This window comes from Trichechus manatus, unplaced genomic scaffold (genome assembly GCF_000243295.1).
Source record: "Trichechus manatus latirostris isolate Lorelei unplaced genomic scaffold, TriManLat1.0 scaffold00048, whole genome shotgun sequence".
In the NCBI taxonomy this organism is placed as follows: domain Eukaryota; kingdom Metazoa; phylum Chordata; class Mammalia; order Sirenia; family Trichechidae; genus Trichechus; species Trichechus manatus.
In genome coordinates, this window is record NW_004443984.1 from 12,908,828 (window position 1) to 12,934,530 (window position 25,703).

Below are 25,703 nucleotides of genomic sequence, written 5' to 3' on the forward strand. Positions count from 1 at the left end.
GTCAGGCTCATTTAGCTGGAACAACAAGTTCTGAGTCAATTTGAACTGAGGAGGGTGAAGGGGAAGAAGGAAGGGGTAGGAGAGGCTTCTTTCTCTTTATACAAATGTGTAAGGGCGCCTCGGGGTTAGGGATTGGTGGGTGTTTTGTTTTGTCTTCAAGTCACAGACTTTGATTAATAAAAACGCTGGCAGAATGTCCAGGTTTAGACAAGCTGGGCTCTGAGGCAGGGCCTGGCCGTAGCTTTGCTTGTTGCCACCCCACCCACCCTGCATGAACAGTGCTTGACACACAGTGAGAACCAGTCCACACTGAATGATCAGAGGAGGGGACAGGGTGAGGGCAGTGGAAAGAGGAGGGCTTTGGTGTCCAAGAGACCTGGGCTTAAATGTCTGCTCCACCTCCAACTAGATATGTGGCCTTGAGACAGTGAATTCATGCATCTGAGCCTCAGTTTCCCCTTCTGTAAAATGGGGCTAATTGTTGAATCTCTTTCTCAGGTACTATGTTGTGTATTATCGTCCGTGGAGCACAAATGGTTTGTGCTCCACTACTAACCTAAAAGGAGACCTGGTGGTGCAATGGTTAAGCACTCGGCTGCTAACCTAAATGTCAGCAGTTCGAACCCACCAGCTGCTCCATGGGAGAAAAGCCCTGGTGATCTGCTCCCAAAAAGATTGCAGCCTAGGAAACTCCATGGGGCATTTCTACTCAGTCCTATAGGGTTGCTATGAGTCAGAATTGACTGCACGCACGGAACACAGCAGAGAGTCCCTGACAGAGCAGGAGAAAAGTGGGGTGCAGAACTCAAATGTTAGCAAAAAGACCAGACTTAATGGTCTGAGACTGGAGGCACCCCTGAAGACATGGCCCCTGGAGTCTCCATTAGCCCAGAACTGAAACCATTCCCGAGGTTAACTCTTCAGACAAAGATTAGACGGGACTATAAGTCATAAAATGAGACTTGTGAGAAGTGTGCTTCTTAGCTCAAGCAGATACATGAGTCTAACTGGGCAGCTCCTGTCCGGAGGGGAGAAGAGAAGGCAGAGAGGGTCAGGAGCTGGTTGAATGGACAGGAAATCCGGGGTAGAAAGGAGGAGTGTGCTGTCACAATACAGGGAGAGCAATTAGGGTCACATAACAATGTGTGTATAAATTTTTGTATGAGAGACTAACTTGAACTGTAAACTTACGCTTAAAGCACAATACAAAAAAAAAAAAGAATTAACTGGACAGCACACAACGAAAACTAACCTAAAGGTTGGCAGTTTGAACACATCCAGAAGTGCCACGGAAAAAAGGCCTGGCAATCTGCTTCCATAAAGATTACAGCCAAGAAAACCCTATGGAAAAGTTCTCCTCTGTAACACATGGGGTTGCCATGAGTCGAAATCAACCCATGGCAACGGGTTTGGTTTTGGGTTCTTTACATTGTGCACTAACAGGGCGGCTGTTTGTAAGCTGTAGTTAGAGTTACAAAGGGTGGTGCAAGGAAGGGACAGATTGGGGAGGAAAGAGTTTGGGAAACAAAGGATGGTGCAGGGAGGGAAGAGGTCTCACCAGGCCACTCACCTCGAGCACAGAAGACCCCTACTCTTTCGGAATCAGACCAGGGCACGTTCAAGACCAGCTTGTGGTTGTCAAAGATCTTGTCGGGGCCGTCACAGCTCAACACCATTGGGGACATGTCCTGCAGATCTGGGGAGGGTGACCCCTTGAGACAACACCCTCTCACCCCACCCACAGGCTCCTTTCTCATCCCCCCACCCTCCACCACCCCGTATAACCCCTGAGTCACTCACCGGCCAGTGACGCCAGCTGCCTGTTGGCAAGGTCAGGCTCCCTGGACGTATGACTGTCCCGGTCACAGTTCACCAGCAGGACAGCCCCATAGCCCTCAGGGCCCCAACGCCAGGTTTTCTGTGGCCAAACAAGAAGTTTCAGGGTCAGTGGGACCCTGGAAGGGGCTCTGGACTTGGCCAGGGGCTAGCTGCTTTATTAGCTTGGAGGCTTTTATAATCTGGGTTTGCTTAAAGATTTAAAGAGGGCTCATTGACTGGGGACTGGAGCTCCAGGTCTCTAAACCCAGAGCCACTGCATCCTTATGCAGTGAACAACCTGCCCAACCACCCGCAGTGGCCTTGCCAAGCCTTCACACTGGAGGAGCCAGGGTGATGTCACCATTCCCAGAAATGGCCCTCTCCAGCCTGCTGAGCTTGGACCTGCCTGGAGGACAGAGGCTGCCCCGCCTTGACCTTAATGGGGGTGAGAGGCTGAAGAATCCCTGGGAGACCTGCCCCATGCCAGCACTCTCCTGGGGCCTATCCCACAGAGGCCCCTGCAAAGATGAGTTAACATCTACCTTTGGCCCTGCAGGCCCTGCAAACCGATCCCAGCTGAGGTGGGAAAGACAGCTGGAATCCCCCTCTGTGTTCAACACTCTCCTCAGCACACCTCCACTTTATCCCCCTACAGACGCTGCAAGGCAGGGCTCACGTCCCCATTTTATACAAGAGGGAAGAGAGGCTCCGGGAGATGAGCCCTCAGTTGCATAGACGGGATTCAAACCCAGGTCTGTGGGGCAGCACAGGCTTACTGCTAGCCTTGTGCAGTGAACAACCTGCACAGCCGTCCATGGCCGCCCTGCCCCACCTTGTCCACAAGGTCTCATGATCCAGGCTAACTCTCTGGGGTCTTTCCCTACAAACTGTATCTTGTATTCCTCCCGGGACAGCTTCTAGATACTGCCCTGAGCCAACGCCATCTTCCTCCTTACTCTTCAGGGTCTGGCTGGGCTGACCACCACGGCCTCCTCTACCAAGAGCCTCAGCCATCCTCCAACCAAGCCCCTAGAAATAGTCTTGTCTTCTCCTTGCCTTCATTCAGTCATCCAACAACCATTTATGAAGCATCTACCATGTCTGGAGGTCCAAATACAGACCAAGAAATAGAAAAGGCAGCAAGCCAAAGAACCAATCCCAATTCCAAGGTGGCACAAGGGAGACCAGAGAGTGTAAGCTATTTTCCAGGAGCCACACAGCATGCCAGTCACATGGCATGGGTTAATGCCCACTTGTGGAAATTTGGCAGTCCCTGGATGGGTTACCTAAGCCACTGTTGGATACCACAAGGTCTGCCCCATCCCAGGACCATCCCCAGGTTAGCTTGTCACCTCTGCAGTCTTGAGGTAGCCAGGAGAGTCTTACCTTGTCACCTCGGCTCCTCTTCACCTTGCCTGTGCGGCTCATGTCCACATCGAGGGAGATATCTGGAAAGGGATGCAAAGGGACTGCCAGGGGCTCCCCCAGCCCTGTCTTCATGCCCATAATATCTAGACCAGGGCAAGCTTTTCCCCCTTCCCAACCCATGAGAACCAGGAAGCCCTGCTTTAGGGACCATACTCAGAGCTGGGGATCCTTGTGGCAGCCGCCTGAGGTTCTGGGTGTGGGTAACATTCATGGTTCTGGTTGTGGTGGGACCAGAGTCTTTGGCTTTTGAATTACTCTGTGTGGGTTGAATTGCTGGTGGCCTGGAGACTTCTAGATCATATGCTGGTGGTCCTTAACTCTGGTTATTCATGATTAGACCCTGAAGTTCTAGATACTGCACTTCTGGAGTTGGTTGCCCTGGGTTCTGGCTGGGGGATGCACATGACTCTCCAGGGTTCTAGCGCAGGATCTTGGAGTTCCATTAAGGGTGATATGCGAAACTCTGGATGAAGGAGGTCCATCATGGTCCCAGCTGTTGGCCCAAGGGCAGTGATGTTTCTAGATTCTTGTGGCCCTAAGTATCATTGGATCTCAGTCCTTATGGTTCTAGAGTGGATGGAGGATTCCTGAAGACACCAAGCTCCATCAATGGTGGAGGAAGCTGGCCATGGGCCTTCCACTAGGGTGGAGGAGAGGGCTCCCTTAAGACCCTCAAACAGCCAACCTAGAGGGGTGAGGGGATATATGGAGAGGTAGTACTTACCGATGCCAGTGAGGTAGAGTACCCCATGGCCCAGGGCACTGTCCTCATGCTGCCCAAAGTAGGAGACCTTCACCTATGGGGAGATAGTCAACCCTAAGCCAGCATGGCCATCACCTTCAGAGGTGGTGATGGGTGAGAGACACACTCCAGCAGCCCTTCTTAGAGGAGGGGAGGCATAGGAGCCCCCAGGTCCTCTCAGCTCTGACATCCCAAGACTCATGGACTCCCAGCGTGGAGTCAGAGCTCTCTGCTCCAGCTACAGAGGCTGTGGATGCTTCCTGTTTCCAGAGCTGGTGTGAGGAGCAAGGGGGCAGGGGCAGGGTGGAGAGATGAAGGGTTGGCAGATCCCGTGGGGAGCACCTGGACATTTGGGGGGATGTCAGAGAGAACCAGAGAAGGGGCAGCAGTCACCTTGACTTAGATAAGTTACTCAACTTCTCTAGGCCTGTTTCTTCATCTGTAAAATGGGAACAATAGCTCCCACTCCCATAATAACAGCCAACGGTCACTAAACTTTTACCCTGCTCCAGAACCCAGGCCAAGTACCCCACCCAGGTTCTCTAAACTACCCCTTAAGGTGGCCCCAGTAGACAGAGCACATTCATACTGAGGCCACTAGGGCTCTGCCTGCAATCACGCAACTAATAAACAGGAGATGGGACTTGAGCCCACGGTGGACTCCCGAGGCCCTGCTCTCAACTGCACAGTCGGGCCCTTGCTCTGTCAGAGAAAGGCTGTTTCAGTGATTCATTGGGTCACTGAGTGTGTGTCTGGGGTTGGCCAAGTGAGGGCTATCATCCATGCTTAGTGCTGTCTGTGTAAGAGAAGGTTTGCTTAGGTGTGGGAGACATGTACACATAAAGGTATGCATGTGTGTCAGTGCATGTGTGTGAACGAGGTGTCGATATGGAATCCTGTCTATGTGGGGTGACTTGGGGGGCCTGTATGTAGGTAGAATACAAGCAGTGGTGGTTCAGTGATAGAATTCTCATCTTCCATGCTGGAGACCTGGGTTCGATTCCTGGCCAACGCACCTCATGTGCAGTCACCATTCATCTGTCAGCGAGGCTTGTGTGTTGTTATGGTGGTAAACAGGTTTCAGCAGAGCTTCCAGACTAAGAAAGCCTAGGAAGAAAGGCCTGGTGATCTACTTCCAAAAATCAGCCAGTGAAAACCCAATAGATTACAATAATCTGATCCACAATGGATCACAGAGATGGCTCAGGACCAAGCAGCGTTTCTTTCCATTGCGAGTCGTGGGCTGACTTGTTGGCAACTAACAATAACAACATTCCTGTGTATGTGACATTGTGGCTATGGGTAGGTTTGTGTGTTTTGGTGGCTGTGAAGTTGTATTAGGTTGCGCTGTGTGGATATAAGTGTGAAAAGCTTTGTAGGATTTTGTTGAGTGGGTGATATGTATATGAGGGTGTGCTATGGGGGGTAGAGTAGAGGATCTAACCCCTTACCATGCAGAAGTGACCTCTTACCTTGAGATCATTTAAGTCCTTACTGGCTGCATCCACAGATACGACCACATCCACGTTAGCCTCCAGGGGCCAGGGGGCCTTGCCCATGGGCTTCGTGACCCGTGCCGGGTTGTAGACCACGAAGACATTCACCCCGGAGCTCCCAGTGACCTCAAAGGTCTTGGCACCCTTGGGCACATCCCTGCAGAGAAGGAGAGAAGACAGGGCCAGGGGCTCAGGAAAGGGACCAGGGTGGAGGAGGGAGGCGTTGGGGGCCAGGCTATTCAGACACCACCCTTAGCCGTGTTAGCGGCCACTGGCCAGGAGACTGACCCTGGCTGGGCTTCAGGCAGCCTGGCCTTCGGCCCAGCTCTGCACTGATTCCCTGTGTGACCCACCCTGGGCACCTCACTCCACTCAGGCCTTAGTCTCCCCATGTGTAACATAACAGATTGGAGCAGAGCAATGGCTGTTAAGCTTTCAGCTGCAGAGCCCTTTTGTCAAAGGAAACCTCATGTGGGACCCAAAAGCATAAAACAGACAAAAGGGGAGTTACCCTGTTGAAGCTGGGTGGGGGAGGGGATGAGGCAGAATCCTGGTGGTTTAACCCCTTCACTCCCACAGTGGCCCCTGAGGCACCTCCCAGGATCCCAGGGCTCCAGAGAGCATAGATGGCAAACCTCTGGACTGGGGCACGCGCTCACCCCTATTCCCAACTCTCTTCCTGCTCTGACCCTTGCACACTTTCCCATCCAATAGGAAATCCACTTGGCCAACCACCTCTCACCACTTCTGCTGCTGTCACTGTGGTTCGAGCCACTGTCACCACTCACCACCACTGGTCTCCCTAGTCCCGCCCGTGCCCCCTCCAGTCTGTCCTACACACAGCACACCTAAGTCAGATTCTGTTGCTGCTTTGCTCAAAAGCATTGGTTCCCATAACATCCACTAAAGGCAAAGTCCTCACAATGGCATACAAGGCCCTCCCTAATGTGCCCCTGCTCTCCCTGACTGCCTCCCCTGGCCCAGACTCTCATCCTCTAATCCAGCCCCGTGTCCCATCCTCCCAACTCCCTTTGAATCTCATGCTCCTTCATTTGCATGAGTGTTTCCTTGACCTTCATGCAGAAACCTGCTCCTCACCGTGAACATGTTCTCCCCGGCAGCTCCCTCAGTGATGTCTGTTTCTGCCCCACTCTCTCCTACCACTAGGCCCGGAGGTGGGCAGGGGTCCCCCTCGCTCCTTACTATCACTTCCAGATCATCGCCTTCCTTTACTCCATAAACCCCAGCTTTGAAGTGAATTTCATCACCATCTACAGAAGACCCTGTGTCACTTTGTCCTCAGTCCTTGAGGGTGGTGGGTCCGGCCCACTGTCTCCAGCACAGCTGGCATCATGTTCTATTTCAGTCACCACGTGGATGATGGGATGAGGTGCCCTGACCCCTCAGTCCCTTAACCTCCTCTCTTCCAATGATCCTGTCCTCCGCGGCCTCAGCCACCCACTCCCATGGGTGTACCCTAGACTTTGTCATTACCAAGAACTGCACCCAGTACAAACAAGCCACAATCAGGCACCACCTCCTAACCTTCTACCTCACTCCTTCTAATAAGCAACTCCAAAAATCCCACAACCTTACTGGGACCTGCAAAACATTAAAGGCTGAACATGCTCCACTTCCTTCCACCACCTATTCATTCCTTCGTGTTCTCTCCTCCTAGCTGAGATTCCCTGTTCCCTCACTGTACTCACTCCTTTGCACCACCCTCACCTCTTGCTCATCGTTTCCTCTATCATAAATCAGTACCAGTGGCCGTCAAATTGACTCTGACTCATGGCAAGCCCATGTGTGTAAGAGCAGAACTGTGCTCCATAGGATTTCCAATGGTTGATTTTTCAGAAGTAGAACATCAGACCTTTCTTCTGAGGTGCCTCTGGGTGCACTTGAACTTCCAACCTTTCGGTTAGCAGCCAAGCACATTAATCATTTGCACCATTCAGGGACTCCTCCCTCTGTCATACAACCTGGCAAAGCCTCAGCCACAAACAAATTCAATCTCCCACCCACTCTGCACCTGCACCCCCACCGATGACACACCTCACTGAGTTTCATGTCCACTGACCTCATGTGGCCCATGCCACTACTCGCCAGTCCCACAGCTCTTCCCAGGGCCATTCACTCTTTCAGTGCCCTAGAAAATCATTCCATCCCTTCTCTTTTCTCCAGAAACCTCTCTTACCTCCACCCCACCCTCACTCAGAGCTGGTAACTTCCCTCTTCCCCCCACCTCATCCCCCAGCCCACCTGCCTCGGGACAGTGGATGAACTATCTGGGCTCTCGCCCAAGACCAGCCCTCCCTGGATGCACTGGACTTACGCCATTGCCCCCACTCAAGGGCTTCACCCCGGCTTTGTCTCTTCTCACTCTGTCATCGAGCGTGTTGTTGTCGTGTGCAGTCGAGTCAATTCTGACTCATAGCAACCCTAGACGACAGAGTAGAACTGCCCCATAGGGTTTCCTAGACCAAAATCTTTACAGGAGTAGATGGCCAGGTTTTTCCTCAGGGCAGCTGCTGGTGGTGGGTTGAAATCACTGACTTTTCGGTTAGCAGCGGAACACAACCATTGTGCCACCAGGGCTCTTCACTGAGCACACACATGGGCTATAAACCTCACCCATCCATCCTAAAAACGAATCCTCTCCTGCGTGCCTTCTCCCTCATTTCTTCGACTCCCTTTACAGGAGCACTTGTTGGGAGTCGAGTGTACTTACAGTGTCCAGGTCTTCCTTCCCAACGGCTCTGCAACCTGCCTCTAATCAGGCTTTCTCCCCGCCACACCATCAAAATTGCCCTGTTGCCAAAGCAAATGGTCCTTTGCTCTTGCTTGATCTGTCAGAGGCATTTGCCCCAGGTGATCATCTGTCCCCCTTGAAACACTCTCGCTACCTGGCCTCTGGGACACAAGCCTCTCCTTGCTCTGCTCTACCTCACTGGCCTCTCCTTCCCTGTCTCCTTTGCTGCTTTCTTCTCACGGCCCACCCTGACCTCCAAGCTCTGGAGTGCCCGGGCGGTGGGGGTGCTGGCACAGGTTTAACAACCAGCTCTCTGATTGGGGAAGGTGCGCATGTACATACATACACACATAAGTTTATTATAGCTGTTAAAGATATGAATGATGTGTAGCACACAATATGCAAGTAATAATACACTATGTGTTCATTCTTTATTGTAAATTTTGTGGTAAACTCTATATAGCCAACTGATCATACAGAATGCTTTCTTGTGTAACCATAGTCAACCTATGACTGCAATTCAACCATGGTTCAACAAATGGAGTTGCATCCCAATCTGTTAACTCTTTCCCCAATAAATTTATTGTCATAAATTTATTATAAAATCTGATATTGAAGAAAAAAGAGAAGTTCTCAATGATTTCATACTACTAGGATCAATAATCAATGTCCATGGAAGCAGCAGTCAAAAAATCGAACGGTGTATTGCACTGGGCAAACCTACTGCAAAAGACCTCTTTAAAGTTTTAAAAGGCAAAGATGTTACTTTGATGACAAGGTGTGTCTGACCCAAGCCATGGTCTTTTCAATCGCCTCATGTGCATGTAAAAGTTGGATAATGAAAAAGGAAGACAGAAGAAGAATTCATGCGTTCAAACTGTGGTGTTGGCAAAGAATACTGAATATACCATGGACGGCCAAAAATCGGTCTTGGAAGAAATGCAGCCAGAATGTTCCTTAGAAGAGAAGACGGTGAGAGTTGAACTTGCTTACTTTGAACACATTATCAGGAAAGACCAATTGCTAGAAAAGGACATCACATTTGGTAAAGTGGAAGGCCCACAGAAACGAAGGAAACTCTCAATGAGATGAATTGACACAACAGTCGCAACAATGGGCTCACACATATGTCTAATCATGAAGATGGAAGAGGACTGGGCAACATTTTGCTCTATTATAAATAAGGTTGCCATGAGTCAGAGCCCACTCAACAGCAACTGACAACACAAACAAATCTGACATGTGACATGAATGTTGGTTGATATTTTCATTTGCACTGAAGAGTAAGATGAAACAGTGAAGATGTACTTGAAGCTTTGCTCGTTTGTCAATTATGTGAGCAACTTCATTGCTGAATCACATAACAGTCTTCGAATGCTAGAAGAATATTTTCTCAATTTTCTTGTGCTGTTTACAACGTGGTGGCTATAGACATCACACAATTTTAAGTTTAACCTGCATTAGTATTAACATTTTTTCCATCACTTTCTTAAGTCTAAACTGTCAGCAAAACAATAAATCAAGCCCTGATTTGTAGTCTTTGCCGATTTCCATGGTGTAAATACTCCCAGTATGGCCAATTTCTAGTTACCAACATGACATCGTTGAACTCAGGGTTGGAAAGAGATGTGCAGCAGCATCCCATTATACAGTTATTTCTACCATACAGGAGTAAATGATCTTGGGACCAGAGACAATGTGAGTTTTGAGTATTTATTATTTTTGTCTTTTATAGAATGTACTTAATCATAACTGCATATAATTTAATTTTTAATAATGGCTGTGTTTAACAACTGGCTCCGAAACTTCCTAAAATCTTGATAATAGCTCTCTAGAGTGTGTGCTACCTGGCTTAGCACATTTGTCCCCAGGGCTCAGTCTTTGGTCCTCTTCTCTTCTCTGTTGATGCTCAACCCCTTGGTGATCTCCACCTGCCACACTGATATACTTAGAACTCTCACTTTTCCATCTCCAGCCCAGACCTCTTCTCTGAACTCCAGACTCTTACAACCAACTGTCTTTTGAACATCTCCACTTGGGTGTCTAATTGTTGCTGTTAGTTGTTCTCGAGTCATCTCTGACTGATGGCCACCTTATGTGTAACAGAACAAAACTTTGCCCAGTCCTGCGCCATCTTCATGATGTTTGGTGTGTTTGAGCCTATTGTTGTGGATATTGTGTCAATCCTTCTCATTGAGGGGTTCCTTCCTTTTCGCTGACCCTCTACTTTATCAAACATGATGTCCTTTCCTAGGGAGTGGTCTTTCCTGATGACACGTCCAAAGTAAACAAGACAATGTTTCACCATCATCACTTCTAAGGAGCATTTCTGTTTTATTTCTTCTAAGACTTACTTGTTGTTTCTTCTGGCAGTGCATGGTACAGTCAATCTGCTTCGCCAACACCACAATTTGAATGTATCAATTCTTCTGTCTTGTTTCATTGTCCAGGTTTCACATGCATATGAGGCAATTGAAAAGTCTAATGCTGTTATTATTGTTAGGTGCCACCAAGTTGGTTCTGACTCATAGTGACCCTATGACAGAATGAAACATTGCCCGGTCCTGCACCATCCTCACAATTGTTGCTATGTTTGAGCATACTGTTGCAGCTACTTTGTCAATCTAATAGGCATCAAAAGTCTAATAAAACCAAACTCCTTGCTGTCAAGTCGATTCCAACTCATAGTGACCCTATAGGACAGAGCAGAACTGCCCCACGGGGTTTCTAAGGAGTGGCTGGTAAACTCAAACTGCTGACCTTTTGGTTAGCAGCCAAGCTCTTAACCACTGCACCACCAGAGCTCCATTTAATGTGTCCAAAACCAAACTCCTGCTTCCTCACCCCTCCTTCATCCAAGCCTGCCTCTATCCCAGTCCTCCGGTCAAGGGTGGCTCCATCCTCCATCCTTCTTCCCCTTGCTCAGGCCAGAAACCTCAGGTTCATCGTGTCTCACAGCTACATTCAGTCAGCACTACAACACCTCCAGAAGCTGAGCCCTTTTCACCTCCTCCACTGCTAACACCCTCCTCCAATTTCTCTCACGGATTTTGACAATAGCCCCGTCTCCCTGCTTCCTCTCTTACTCCCCATAATCTGTTCTCAACACAGTGGCCAGAGAGATCCTTCTAAAACAGAAGTCATACCGTGTCCTTCTTGCCCCAAACCTTTCGACAGAGCCCGTGTGGTCTACCCAAAGCTACCTTCCTGCGTCATAGCCTCCACCTCCCCCTCATGCCACTAGACTTCAGACTCATCAAGCACCCCCCCACCTCCGGCCCTTTAGACTGCTATTGTCTTTGTTTGGAACATTCTGTCCACAAATACCTCCTGCACACTCACCCCCTCACTTCCTTCCTGGAGAGATCTCCCCTGACTACACTATTTAAAACAGGTGCACTCACATGTGTACCCCACTCTCCCTAGCCCCATGACCTAGCTTCATTTCTCCCCTGGCACTGGTCACCTGACACTATGTATCTAAGGAGCCCTGGCAGTTAAGCGCTTGGCTGCTAATTGAAAGGTTGGCAGTTTGAACCCATCCAGAGGCTCTGCAGGAGAACCACCTGGCCATCTGCTTCTGTACTGCTTCCGTAAAAATTACAGCCAAGAAAACCCTATGGATCAGTTCTACTCTGTCACATGGGGTCATTATGAGTCAAAAATGACTTGATGGCACGCAACAACAATATTTGCTCGCTGGAGTCCCTGGGTGGTGCAAATGGTTAACACGCCTGGCCGCTAAATGAAACGCTGGAGGTTTGAGTTCATCCAGAGGCGACTTGAAAGAAAGTCCTGGTGATCCACTTCTGAAGAATCAGCCATTGAAAATCCTGTGGAGCACAGCATGGGGTCACCATGAGTCAGAATTGACTTAACAGCAGCTGGCTTTGGTTATGTGTAAATTGCCCAGCTCTCTCTCTAGACTGCACTGCTATTGCTCCAGGAGAGCAGGGACTTGTTCTGTTTTGTTCTCTCTCCAGCACTCCTGTCATCTCGGCACCCAGCTAGTGCCTGGCATGGACAGGAGCACAGGAAACCTTTGTTTTGTGGAGGAGGACGCTACAATGAAGAACTATGGATGGGCTGTCCCAGGACTGCCCTGCCAGTAAGTGGCTGAGCTTGAATCCACATCTGCCTGGCTCCAGAGCTCAGCCCAAGCATCCCTAGAGCAAGCAGGCTAGAGCCCAGGGCACCCAGCTGGCTGGCGTAATGGTCTCCAGCTAGTGGGAGACCCCCCTCCACCCCACCCAGTACTGCCACTGCCAGAGGAAGCCGCTTTCAAGGGGAAGGGGATTCCAAGGAGCCTAACCCCAGCTTTGGACAAAAGTTGGCATCTCCATGTCACAGCCCTGGCCACACAACCCCCATTTGAGTCATGCATAGCCTTCACCCATCTGTCAGTGAAGGTTTGCATGTTGCTGTGATTCTGAACAGGTTTCAACAGAGCTTCTAGACTAAGATGGACTAGGAAGAAAGGCCTGGTGATGTACTTCTGAAAGCCAGTCAATGAAAATCCTATGGATCACAACAGCATGATCTGCAACTAATTGTGGCGATGGCACAGGACCAGGAAGAGTTGTGTTCCGTTGTGCATGGGTCACCATGAGTCGGGGCCAACGTGATAGCAGCTAATAACAACAACAAATCAATCAATCAACCAATAATTAAACCAAGAGAAAGAAAGAAGAGGAAAGAAAAGAAACTACATAATTCTTCCGAGGTTATTGGGGTCTCTGAGCCCAGGACAGCTTCCTGCAGACTGGATACCCTCCCCCAACTTGCTCAGTAGCTCACAACTGAGTTCCCCCTCTCTGGAGTGCCGGGTTCATGGTCTCAGTTCTCTCTCCCCTGAGATGCCAGGTGAGCGGAAAGCACCTGCAGTGGGTGGCATTGGGGAAAGGTGGCTTCTTGCAGGAGGCACCTGATGGGCAGGGCGGAGGCCCAGGGCCACCTCCGAAGGTTTCACTTGCTCTCTGGGAAGGGCCTCATCTAGTCCTAGCCTCATCATCCCTCTGCCTTGGTGGCTTACCACCATCCCCATATCTGGGTCTGCTTCCCCATGCTGCCTCTCAGTGAAAAATGTGCAGAAGAGCTGCTGGTTATCCCAGCAGGAGATGCGAAGACTGCAAGGGAGGGGGATGGGAGGCAGGAGGCTGATGCTTACCACCAGAGAAGCTGGCATCCTAGCTCAGCCCTGCCCCGGGCCTCAGCAATGGGGTTCACACTGCTTTCCCCTATCTCTGAGGTCCCAAGATCTGCAGGTGGGGCCTTGGATTAAGGCTGCTCTAGGGAGGTATGACGGGCAGAGGTGGGAATTGGGGTGAGCTGCACTGTAGACGACTCCTAGGCTACCCCTCCCCAGCTGCTTCCCTTTGCTCCTGTGTCCTGGTGCAGCCCCCACATCCGGCCTAGCTCCCAGCGTGCAGCCCTGGAACACCCACAAACTTACAGTCAGGTGAGATCATGGATTTGAAAGAGCCCCTTTAAATGGAAAATAAACCCACTGACGTCGAGTGGATTCCTACTCAAAGCAACCCTATAGGACAAAGTAGAACTGCCCCATAGGGTTTCCAATGCCGTATATCTTTACAGAAGCAGACTGCCACATCTTTCTGCCTTGAGCAGCTGGTGGGTTTGAATAGCCAACCTTTCGATTAGCAGCCGAGCGTGCTAACCACTGCCCCACCAGGGGCTCCTTTTTAAATGAAACGGACTCATTATTACCATTACAGGAGTCAGTCACCCAGTCTTGTTATCATTATTATCTCTAGCATCATCCATTGTTATGCTGATTAGCCAGCACCCTTCCCCACCTCTGCCCAGGGAATCTTTTGCATTCTTCGTGAACCACTTCAAATGCCACCTCCTCTGTGCAGTGAAGTATGAGTTCTAAGTGGAGTGTGGCCTCAAATCCGATCCTCAACTGTTCTAGATATAATTCAAAGACCTGCTTCCTGGGGCTGTTGAGGGGATTGTGTGAGAGAATGCCCTGGAGGCACAGTAGTTAACCAAAAGTTCAGCAGTTCAAATCCACCAAATGCTCCTTGGAAACCCTATGGGACAATTCTACTCGGCCCTATAGGGTCGCTATGAGTCGGAATCGACTCAACAGCAGCGGATTTTTTTTTTTTTTTCTTATATATAGTCACATTTTGCAATTTGTTTGAGATACAAGTCACAGTATGATTTTTTTCAATTGTACTCTGGATGAAGGTTTACAGAACAAACTAGCTTCTCATTAAACAGTTATTACACATATTGTTTTGTGACATTGGTTACCAACCCCACGACATGTCCACGCTCTCCTTTCTTGACCTTGGGTTCACCATTACCAGCTTCCTGTCCCTCCTGCCTTCTCATCCTTGCCCCTGGGCTGCTGTGCCCCTTTAGTCTCATTTCAACAGGGTTTTTTTTAAAAAATGCATTCAAAGGTTTGGTACACACACACAAACACACCCAAAAAACCAGTTACCCTCGAGTTGACTCTGACTCAGGGTGACCCCATATGTGTCAGAGTAGGACTGTGCTCCGCAAGGGTTTTCGATGGCTGATTTTTCGGAAGTAGATCGCCGTGCCTTTCTTCCAAGGCGCCTCTGGGTGGACGCCAACCTTTCAGTTAGCAGCCCAGTGCATTAAACCATTTACACCACCCAGTGACTCCACCTGGTACACAGTAGGTGCTCAGTAGATGTTAGATGCATCATTGCTGTTACAATTACTCTTCCCAGAGACCCCCAGCACCCCACTCCACCAAAACTCCATGTGCTTCCCTCTGTGCTCCCACGCACTTGGTCAGACCTTTCTTGTGGCCCCTTCCCATCACCCAGAGCAGCATCCTGCCTGACTCACCCTGCAATGTCCCTGCACCCCCTCCCAGAGCAGGGCTGGCTGCACCAGGTTCAATAAAGAGGCTCAAGGAGAATGGAGTAAAGTCTTAGAGAATCTCACACAAGAAGCACAAAGAGTGGGACATGGGATTTGAAAATCAGTGGGGCGTTCCCAGCCACCTCCGCTTGGTCTGGCAAGGTATGTGCCCATCACCAGTTGCAGCATAAGGATAGCATGGGCAGTATTCGAGTGGGGGAAGGGCCCACATTTTCAAGAACCTACTATATGGTCCTTGGGTAGTGCATTTTGTACTTGACTACTAACCTAAAGGTTGTTGGTCGAACCCACCCAGTGGCACCGCAAAAGAAAGACCTGGCCATCTGCTTCTGTAGCGAGATTACAGCCAAGAAAACCCTGTTGAGCAGTTCTACTCTGTAACACATGGGGTCATCATGAATTGGAATCAACTCAGTGGCAACAGGTTTGATTTTTTTTTTTTTTTAAACTACATGCCAGGCACATGTTGGGCTTTTGATACCCATGATCTCATGTAAACTTCACAACAACCCTGCCAGGTATGTATGAGTGTTTCCATTTAACAGATGAAGAAATCTCAGAGAGGCTGAGCAGCTCTCCTAGGGCCACACAGCTGGCAAAGGGAGGAAGGAGCGGTAGGTTTGTCTTCTGTCTTTATGCTGTCCCAACTGACATTAAAATGAGTGTGTGTGCCCTGAGCAACTCCTGTGGGGGACTGGAGGGCGGAGGGAGTCAGGGAGGATGTGAGGAAGAAACAGGAAAATGCTGAAATTTTGCTACACAAGCCCCTCAGTGTGGTTCCTTAGAAGGGGCCGGTGAGGCCTGAGGCAGGAAACCATACCCCGCCCCACCCCCACACCTTGCAGGGGTCTTTGGAGAGGTTGGCAAAGGCCAGGAGGATGGCACCCATTGTCTTCTGGTCCCTGCCTATCCTAGGACTACAAGACTGGAACATCTGCTCTAAGCCTTGAGTCAGAGAGGGGCCTCGCAGGTAATCCTGCCCAGCCCCCAGCCCAGTGCAGCATCCCATGCTTGAACACTTCCAGTGACAGACAGCTCACTACCTCACACCTTCTGTGCTTTCACAGCTCCGGTAATTAGAAAGTGTTCCCTTTTGCTCCATAGCAGCCTGCCTCCCAGAAGCTTCCGCCCACTGAGGCTAGGCAGGCCACACATTATCTCAGCTACTTAGAAATTTACAGCCTGGTTTCCGGGAAGAGGAGAAACATAGCAGTCTCCGGGAAGTTCCATCCATGCCGTCCATCCTACCCTGCAGCTGGGACTTCACCAGCCCCTGGGAGCAAAGCCTAGGGTTGGGGTGGGGAGGGCAGAATGGTGCTGACCCAGTCTCCAGCTGGGTGGGTGGGGATGGGAGGATGGCAGAGGACCAGTGTGCCCTTGAGGGGTATTTAGGGCACCGTGCTGGGGGAGTGGGGGGTGGGGGTGGGAGGGGGAGAGTAACGCAGAACCTACAGAAAGGCCGAAGATCAAGCCAATGGGTGATCCTGGGGCAGACCAGGCTAGCCAGCCCCATGGCTTCTTGGCACACCTGCCAGTTTCTGCCTGCCAGGAGCCCCGGAGGTGGCGCCCATGTGCAAGTGGGGAGGACTAGCAAGCTCTTTCTGGTACAGCCAGCTCCTTGGGTCGTTCTACTGGGAGCTGAGGGTCTGGCTGGAGAGCCAAGCCCCCATAGTCTACCGCCCGGGGATCTAGTGAGCAATTACAAACCCATCTAGGACCAGATGGACTGGCTCAAATCCTGGCTTTAGCCACTTCCCAGCCCTGGACCTTGGAAGGGTCCCTTAACTCTTCTGTGTCTCAGTTTTCTCATCTGTAAAATGGGGATGGCAGCAATACCTGCCACCTAGGACTGTTGTGAGGATTAGATAGGTCAATGTACGCCAGGGGTTTAGAACAGTGCCTAGCACATGGTGAGAGCTACATATATGTTTTCTAGCTTCATCCCTGTCACCATCATCATCATCACCATCATCATCTTCATCTTTGCAGATAGCTCTTTATGTACCAACCCCCCTTCCTCCCTCTTCCCTGACAGTTCACTCATTCACTTGCTTTTCACTCCCAGTGCTGGCCCAGCCCCCCGTGGGCTCCAGTTCTAAAGGACTGGCAGTTCCCCAGGAGCACCTGGGACTTCCATTTGTGTTGCTGGCTGCTCTGCCTCACCACACACCTGGAGCACCTACTATGTGTCAGGCACGGTGTCGGGCACTGGGAAAGCAGAGCTGAATCACCCTTGCCCCTGTGGGGTTCACACAGGGCATATGCATCACCATCTACAGAATCTATTCTCCGATTCCATCCCCACAGCGCCTGCCTTCTGGGCAGGGAAGTTATTATCCTTCTCTCCACTTTACAGAAGATGAGCTGAAATTCAGAGAGAGATCACACAGAGGGTAAGTGGCAAAGCTGGGGTTTGCCCCCATCTGGCTCTGACTCCAAAGCTCACCCTCAGTGCTGACCCAGAAACATAGAAGAATCCCAGATGATGGGCTCTGCCCTGAGGTTGAGCTCACAGAATTTGGAATCAGGCAGATGCAGGTTCAAATTCCAGCTCTAGTATTTGCTGGCTGTGAAACTGCACGAGACTCTCAACCTCCCTGTGCCTCAGTTTCTTTGTCTGTAAAATGGGGGTCATAGTCATCCTTACCTCATAGGCTTATGGTGAGATTTAAATGAGATAGTGCAGGCAAGTACTTAATAAATCAGTGTAGTCATCATCATCATTACTGTCACAAAGGGTGTCTGAAAGCTGTAGGGAAGCAGGACAGGGTCCTGTGGATAAGAGGACTCTCGCACGTCCCTTTGCTCTCCTACCTGACCAAGAAACCTGATTAGCTGTGAGGTCTTTAAAAGCCACATCCTGAAATCTATCTAACAAGGCATTCAGGGCTTTGTGGCCACTCAGTCCTGTCCTCAACCTTTCCCTATGCGCACCAGCCACTCAAGCTTTCCAGAAATACTTAGATTCCTAAACACATCGCACTTGGTCTCGCCTCTGCCCCTTTGCACATACCATTCCCTCCCCCAGGGGCCACTTCTCTCCTCTTGTCCTGGCCGGTTCCTGTATATCCATCCTCCAAAGCTTAGCTGAAGCTCCTTTCCTCGGAGAAGACCCTTCTCATTCTTCTGCCCTGGCTGACAGAGACGCCCCATGCCCAAGGGGGGGACCCTAACTCAAGACACTTCTTCGCACACATCACTCGCCCTGTGCATTTTGACCATCAGCATCCTCCTCATCTCCCTGACTAAGGTGGGGACGCTCATGGACAGGTACGGGCTTCATTCATCTCCAAGTGCCGCAGCCCTACACGGCACCCGGTACCCAGCAGTTGCCCAGGAGTGTTTGTTAAATGCCATAGCGCGAAGGTCACAGAAGGTTCCTTGTAAGGGGAATCATGGCACTGGGCAGTGGGAGGGGGCAGCTCAGACACCCCATCATCTACCCCCAGCTCCTGACCCTGGCTTTGGCTTTCCCTTTGGTCCCCCTTGGGTGCTGGCGTGGCTGACGGAGGCCGGGGAGGACTATGGCTGACACCCCATAGATATGGGCAGGGATTTTCTCCAAAGTCTAGAATCACACAGGGTGTGGCTGTGTCTGCTCCCTCCTTCCCAGAGATAACCATCGTGGGTGTCTTATGCCCTGTCATCGCTCAGGGAGGGGCACACCCAGAGAGCCAGGAAGGAGGGCTGGAGAGGAGGGGTGGGGAGCAACTTCCACCCACCGGCCTCCCCAACAGGGGTAGAAGGGAGCTGAAGAACAGAACTTTTCTGAAAGGACCCTGAATTTAGAGTCAGAGTCAGGAGTGTCTTCTCTCAGCCTCGGTTTCCCCATCTGTAAAATGGAGAAGAGCATGCCTGTGCTCTGTGTATTACAAAACTCAGTTTCCTCATCTGTAAAATGAGGGAAATAAAGGGGCCAAATTTTATTAGTACAAACAACAAATGATATTATCTCCATCCACCATGGGAGGAGTCCCTGTCTGGTGTAAACAGTTAATACACTCAGTTGCTTACTGAAAAGTTGGTGGTTCCAGTCCACCCAGAGGTGCCTCAGAAGAAAGACCTGGTGATCTACTTCTGAAAAATCAGCCATTGAAAACCCTATGGAGGGCAGTTCTACTCTGACACGCATGAAGTCACCATGAGTCAGAATCAACTCAACGGCAACTGGTGGGTTAGTGTAAGAGAAAGGCTCAGAGAGGTGAAGTGAATGGTCCAAGGTCATACAGTCTGTAAGGACCAGGCTGACCCCCAGCCTGAGGTCATGACCACCAGCCATCCTGTTAGTGAACTGACTCTCAGATCCACCCCCACGACCTTCCTCCTATGGCGCCCAGTCAGGATGGTGCCTCCGGATTTCGGAAGGGGACGGCCTTCCTTCCTCCTTTCCCAAGTCAAGAAGCCCCAGCCCACCTTCCCCTATGCCCAGCAGCCTCGGCACCCAGCCTGGGCTCAGACTGCACCAGCTGCACCCTCTGCAGGATCCCACTGCAGAGTTTGTGGTCTTACCTCTGCTCACCCTTCCCAGTACACTGCCCGAGACACAGGCAGGAGTGCAGGGGTGGAGGATGTTTATGAACATGGCTGGGAAGGAGTAATGGAGAAGGGCTTGGCAGGGTTTCAAGCACCTTAGACTCAAATGCAGTGTGAGAGGCCTCTGGCTGTCTGTTCTGGGGCCTGGGGGGCATTTGGAGGCTGGGCAATGGGAGCGAGTGGCTCAGACACCCAGTTATCTGCTCTCCCCCTCCCCCCCAGCTCCTGACCCTGGTTTTGCCTTTCCCTTTGGTCCCCCTGGGGGCTGGCCATGGCTGACAGAGGCTGGGGAAGACATGAGAGTGGGGGTGGCCTTCCAGGTCTGTACTGCCTGAGAAGCCAGGCCCCTATCAAGACCCAGCAAATCCCAGCTTCCTGAGCTACCGTCCAGCCCCAAGGGCCCAGGTACCCACACTCCACCTGGATGGAGTTTCGGAATCCCCCAGCTCACAGCTGGGCCCACCTCCTGAGCCTCGCCAGATGGTTGTCCTCAGCTAAGTGCAGATTTTCCTGTTGGTTCCACCCCCACACCCCACACCCCACATCTTTAAAGGGCAGGACCACTTGGCAGAGCTGGGAAGCTGCTCAAATCCACAGAGAAGAGACTGGGAACTTCTTTAGACAGAGCAAAGGAAAGAACAATGCGTCGCAGGGAAAACATTTTGGAGGATCAAGAAAGAATCTATAAAATCACAAGGGAGCGACCACCCCCTCCATTCCTCCCATCTGGAATCTTCTCTCAGGGTCCACAGGTCAGGAGAGCAGGGCCTGTGTCTGGCTTATCTCCGGCCCCTCTGGCCCCAGCTGGCCCCGACCCCTCGTGAAAGGAAGGGCAGGGGCTAGAGAGGAGAAGAGAGAACTGGGGGTTAGAAGTGGTGGGAGCTGAGAAGGCAAAAGGAGAAGAGGACAAATAAGGAGAGATTCCAGGACTGGGATCCAAGAAATGATGGGAAGAGGAGGGGAGGGGGCAAGGAGGCTGGAGAGGGAAGGATGAAGTGAAGACGAGGGGCTCTGAGCTGGATCAGAGACCCTCTCAAAATGGCAGGTGGCAGCTGGGACCCGGGGAAGCAGGGACACGTGCTGAATTAAGGGATGGCTGACCTCTGAGGCTCTTAGTGATACCAGTCTTGTTGTTGTTATTGTTCAGTGCCGTCGAGTCGGTTCTGACTCATAGCAACCCTACAGGACAGAGTAGAACTGCTCCATAGGGTTTCCAGGGAGTGGCTAACCTTTTGGTTAGCAGCCGAGCTCTTAACCACTGTGCCACCAATCTTGTAGGCTTCAAGAATGGCATACGCCACCACTCCAAGTCCAGATTCTACAACTCCTGGGGCGTTCATGGGCCCTTGGAACTTACGGGGGACACTGGCCTCATATTCTCCAGGAACCCTCAAATTTAAACTTGAAACATTACCTCCAGATAAGGGTGTCCTTCCTGTCACAGAGGTGCCGCAACAGGATGGCGCAAGGAAGAGAGGTGCTCACCCAGCTCTAACCCCATGTCCCAAGCCAGTGCTCAGAGGCTGTCAGTCACTGTGAATTAGGGCCGGCATCAATCCTATAATTATCCCATGTGGAGCACAATTATGGTTCATCGTACTTCTGTGTGAGTTCAAAGCATTCATTTACTCAGTGTAAACATTAAAAATATATATACCACAAGTTTTATAACTCTGTTTTGGCATTTTCTTTTTTTGAAATACCAGGCATCTCAGAACATGGAAGTGGCCTGGGGCTCTCTCTGGCCCTGCAGTGTCCCTCCGCCCTGTACTTCTCGAAGTCTTGGGTGCTTTATCGGGATGTCAGGCTTGGGAAGAGTCCAGGAGAATGTCCCCCCACCCTGCCCAGTCAGCCTTCTCCTCCATCTCCCATCATTGTGGCTTCCAGCCTGGGCTCTGATTCAGGCCTCTGGATGGACAAGGAGGGATAGGCTGGACTGCTGAGAGATCCCCATGCTGTCCCCCTCTTTGTTGGCATGAGCCCTCTGGGGCTACCTCCAAGCTCCCAAGTAACAGCAGGGACTTCCAGGGCAGTCTGGCCAGACCCAGGGGCTCGGGGTGGGGAGATAACCCACTGGGGTGCAGGGTAAGGGTGGGGAGCTAGCCCACTGGGACAGGGGGTCAGGATGGGGAGCTAGCCCACTGGGGTGTGGGGTCAGGGTGGGGAGCTTGCCCACTGGGACATGGGGGTCCGGGTGGGGAGCTAGCCCACTGGGGTGTGGGGTCAGGGTGGGGAGCTAACCCACTGGGGCTTGGGGTCAGGATGGGGAGCTAGCTCACTGGGGTGCGGGGTCAGGGTGGGCAGCTAGCTCACTGGGGTGTGGGGTCAGGATGCGGAGCTAGCCCGCTGAGGTCCGGAGTCCGGAGTGGGGAGCTAGCTCCCTGGGGTGTGGGGGTGGGATCTGCAGCACATTTTGAGTTAGGGCATTGCTAAGGGTTCCTCGAGCTGGGACACCCCGAGGTGCACAGCCACCCTAAACACAAATATTTCTCCAAATAACCAGTCTACACAGCAACCCAGGGAATTAATCACTTCCCGTGATGTCACCCCACACCCGTCTCCACCGGCTCTCCCAGAGGGCTCAGACTCAGGGCAGCTCATTTGGAGCCTTCCCCTCACCTAGCAGCAAAGCCGATTAGAAACCCCTCGCCTGGCCTCACCTGGAGCCAGGCTCCTGGCAACAGGGGTGAGGGAGCCCCAAGTTCATCATCAAATGTATCCCCTTCCTCCTGCAATGAGCTCCAGCCTCCTCTTAAAATCCCTCCCAGGGTGACAAGTCCATGACCCCTTCCTCCACCTATCCCAGCCTAACTGGCAGGAAGTTCTTCCTTAAGGCTAATCTTAAATCAACTTGCTGCAGAATAAGCTTCTGTTTTCTAAGTTAGAGACTCCCAGTGGCTATGACCCCAGTCATCACCGACACCCGGGGCGAAAGTTCCCTAAGGGCTTTTGGATAGAAATCCCTTGTAGTGCTCAACTCAGGACCCCAAAGCAGCCACCTCTCTCTTCACCCATCTCCCAGTCATCCCCTCAGGTGAGAGACACCCCTCTCTACTGCTGGTGTTAAAGTAAGGTGCTAGACAAAATACAAGATGATTAGTTAAACTGGAACTTCAGATAAACAATACTTTTTTCAGCATAAGTATGTCCCATGCAATGTTCGGGACATACTTTTATTTAAAAAAAAATTTGTTGTTTATCTGAAATTCGAATTTAACTGGCTGTCCTGAATTTTTACTTGCTAAATCTGGCAGCCAAGGACAGCGGTGATGCACAGCCCAGACAGCTTCCTCCTTCCCCTCAGCTGGCTGGGGGCCCCACATATGAGGATGCTAAAGGCCTTAGCAATTCCAAAGGAGCTTTACAGACAGCCCTGCCCTACGCTCCCACCACGGACATCCTGATCTCTCATTTGTTCCTTCCATCCTCTGAGGCGCAGTGGGAAGATACTGGAGAAAAGTGGGGGGCCACAGAGCCCTCAGAGCTATGGCGCACCCCCTAGGCTAGGCCTTAGACATGCACAGTCTCATTTATGCTCCCCCAAGCCCGTTAAGATCAGTACTACTGTTCCCTCATTTGTCAGATGAAGAAACTGAGACTCAGAGAAGTACAGTAACTTGCCCAGGATCACACAGCAACAAACGGAGCCAGGATTAGAACCCAAGTCTGTCCAACTCCAGAATCTGCACTCTTTACCTCCAAGTTGAACTGCAGAGAGGACTCAGCTCATGTCTGGGCTCAGCTGATGAAATGAGGTCCAGAGAGAGCCAGCGACTTGCCCCGCGTCAGACAGTAAGTCAGCGGCAGAGCTGGGACCAGAACTCAGATGTCTTGTCTCCCAGTCAAATGCTTCTGGCCTTAGTCAGCAGCACCAGGGAGCGCCTGCCTGAGGTTCTGAAATTACCTTCCAGAAACAGCCATCCCCTCAGATGAGAGATGCCCCCTCTCTGCTCCTGGTGTTAAAGTAAGGTTGCTAGATAAAATATAAGATGCTTAGTTAAATTGGCATTTCAGACAAACAATTATTTGTTTTAACATAAGTATGTCCCATGCAGAGTTTGGGACATACTTATGCTAAAACTTGTTGTTTATCTGAAATTCAAGTTGAACTGGGCGTCCTATATATATATATATATATATATATATATATATGGGGTTTTTTTTTGCTACACCTGGCAGCACTGTGTTCAAAGGGCAGGAGAAAATGGGATCTCCTCCAGTGCTAGAGAATCAGCCCACACAACAGGGATCCCACCAGCGACTTAGAGTCAAGGTCTGGTCTCCAGGGCTCCTGGCTTTTCTCTCCAGCCTTGCCACTGGGGCCTCAGGCCACTTCGTGAGAGGGGCAGGAAAGACTTCTGGGGGAAAGCAACTCCCCAAAGAGGCTGATTTCAGGGCAGGTAGGGAGCTGGGCCCAGCATACCTTAACCACTGGGAGAACACAGGTCTAAAAGCTTAGGGGGCTGAGCCTCAGTTTCCTCATTTGACAAATGGGAAAATAATGGCACCAATCTTATTGGACTTGGAGGAGCATAAATGAGACCATGTGAGTATAGGGCCTTGCATGGGCGGGGGTGTGCCCCAGAAGTGGGAGGCACTTACAGCTCTGATGGCTCATTGCAGAACTCCCAGCTCCTCTTGGAGCGTGGCCCACCTAGGCCACCACTCACAGGGGTCCAGCCCCATCTGGTCCAGCAGGGATGGAGGCCATAGACAGTCTTTCAGAGCCAGAAAGGCCTCCAGAGATCACCAAGTTCAACTCCCCTGGGGCCAGGTGGGGAAACCAAGGCTGAGCCAGTAAAGAAGGATTTGGGCCAACAGAAGCTGATGCTCCTGCTGTTCCTTTAGAGGTCACTGTTGTCACCACCACAGGCATCGTCATCACCATCATGGCCAGGGGTGGATTAACCAGTAAGCAAGGTATGCACAGGCTTACAGTAAGCAAGGTACGCACAGGCTTCATTGTGTTTACTTACTAATCTGTAGCGCACAATCTCACATGCGTTTCAGTACATCCTTTATGTGGTAAAAAAAAACAGGTGAAATTGTGCACTACAGATTAGTGAGTAAGTACAGGTAAGCCTGTGTGTGCCTTTCTTATTGGGTAATCTGTCCCTGATCACAGTGAACACAAGTCCCAGGCCTCATTCCAAGTTTTCTTCCTATATGAGCGCATATGAGTGATTAGTCCTCTAACCACTCCCTCCTAATCCCAGTCACCCTCGTTGCCCCTGGCTGGTCTCCAGGGATCCAGCTCCCACCCAGCCTCAGAGAGATGGGTTGAGGCAAGACATTGAGGGAGAGGAGGGGAGGGGAGGGGAGGGAAGACCCAGTCCTGTTCAGTTCCTGAGCAACAACTCATTCTGACGCCCTAGATGAGACAAGTGACAAGTTCCACTCAGACATCAGCATCCAGAGCCCAGACCCCAAAGCCTGGTCCCAAGGACCAGAGCCTCGAGCCCAGGGCTCAGAGCTAGAAACCTGAGGCCAGACCCCAGATCCAGCGGCCCAAGGTTAAAATCCTAACCCCAGTGCCCAGGAGTTGGAGCCCAGAGGTAGACCTGGCACCCTAGCCCATCCCTCCCAGTGTCTGCAGCCAACTCCATCTTCTCTGCTGTTGAAACAACCAGCCTCCTGCCAGCATCCTCTAACTGGCACCCACCCAATTGCCTCAGGGACCTCCATTCTAGCCCAGCCCTCTGCAGCCAGATGGCACCTCCCAGCTCTCACCTGTGAATGTCCACGAGGGTCTCAACTCCCACCACACACACAGCATAGGTGGGCTTCTTCAGGGACAGCTGCACAGCTCTCTGTGCAGCCATCTCGTCTCCCAGCGACCAACCTCCAAGTTGAGCTCCGGCCCTGGGTGCCCCCGGCCGCACACTCCAGCCCCCAGCTCCTGTCCTGGGCACCTCTTCACCAGGAAGATACATGAGTTCTGATGGACCGATGCTATCCTCCTCCCTTTTAATTTCACCCTGTGACCTGGAGTCCCCACCTCCTGGCTCCACGCCCTGCCCTCTTCAAGCCTGTCAATCTGGGAGGC

General features: G+C 51.3%; 1 protein-coding gene across 1 annotated transcript in view; it reads right to left on the reverse strand.

The window, feature by feature from the left end:
• The window catches only part of LOC101353054 (protein-arginine deiminase type-1), a 43,058-nt gene extending 17,579 nt beyond the window's left edge, over positions 1–25,479 (reverse strand). The window contains exons 1-6 of the mRNA XM_004377204.1: positions 25,388–25,479; positions 5,461–5,641; positions 3,971–4,043; positions 3,205–3,266; positions 1,801–1,918; positions 1,571–1,696 (exon numbers count right to left, since the gene is read on the reverse strand). Coding sequence (XP_004377261.1) covers positions 1,571–1,696; positions 1,801–1,918; positions 3,205–3,266; positions 3,971–4,043; positions 5,461–5,641; positions 25,388–25,479 — 652 coding nt within the window. The remainder of the gene's footprint in view (positions 1–1,570; positions 1,697–1,800; positions 1,919–3,204; positions 3,267–3,970; positions 4,044–5,460; positions 5,642–25,387) is intronic.
• Between the last annotated feature and the right edge of the window lie 224 nt (positions 25,480–25,703).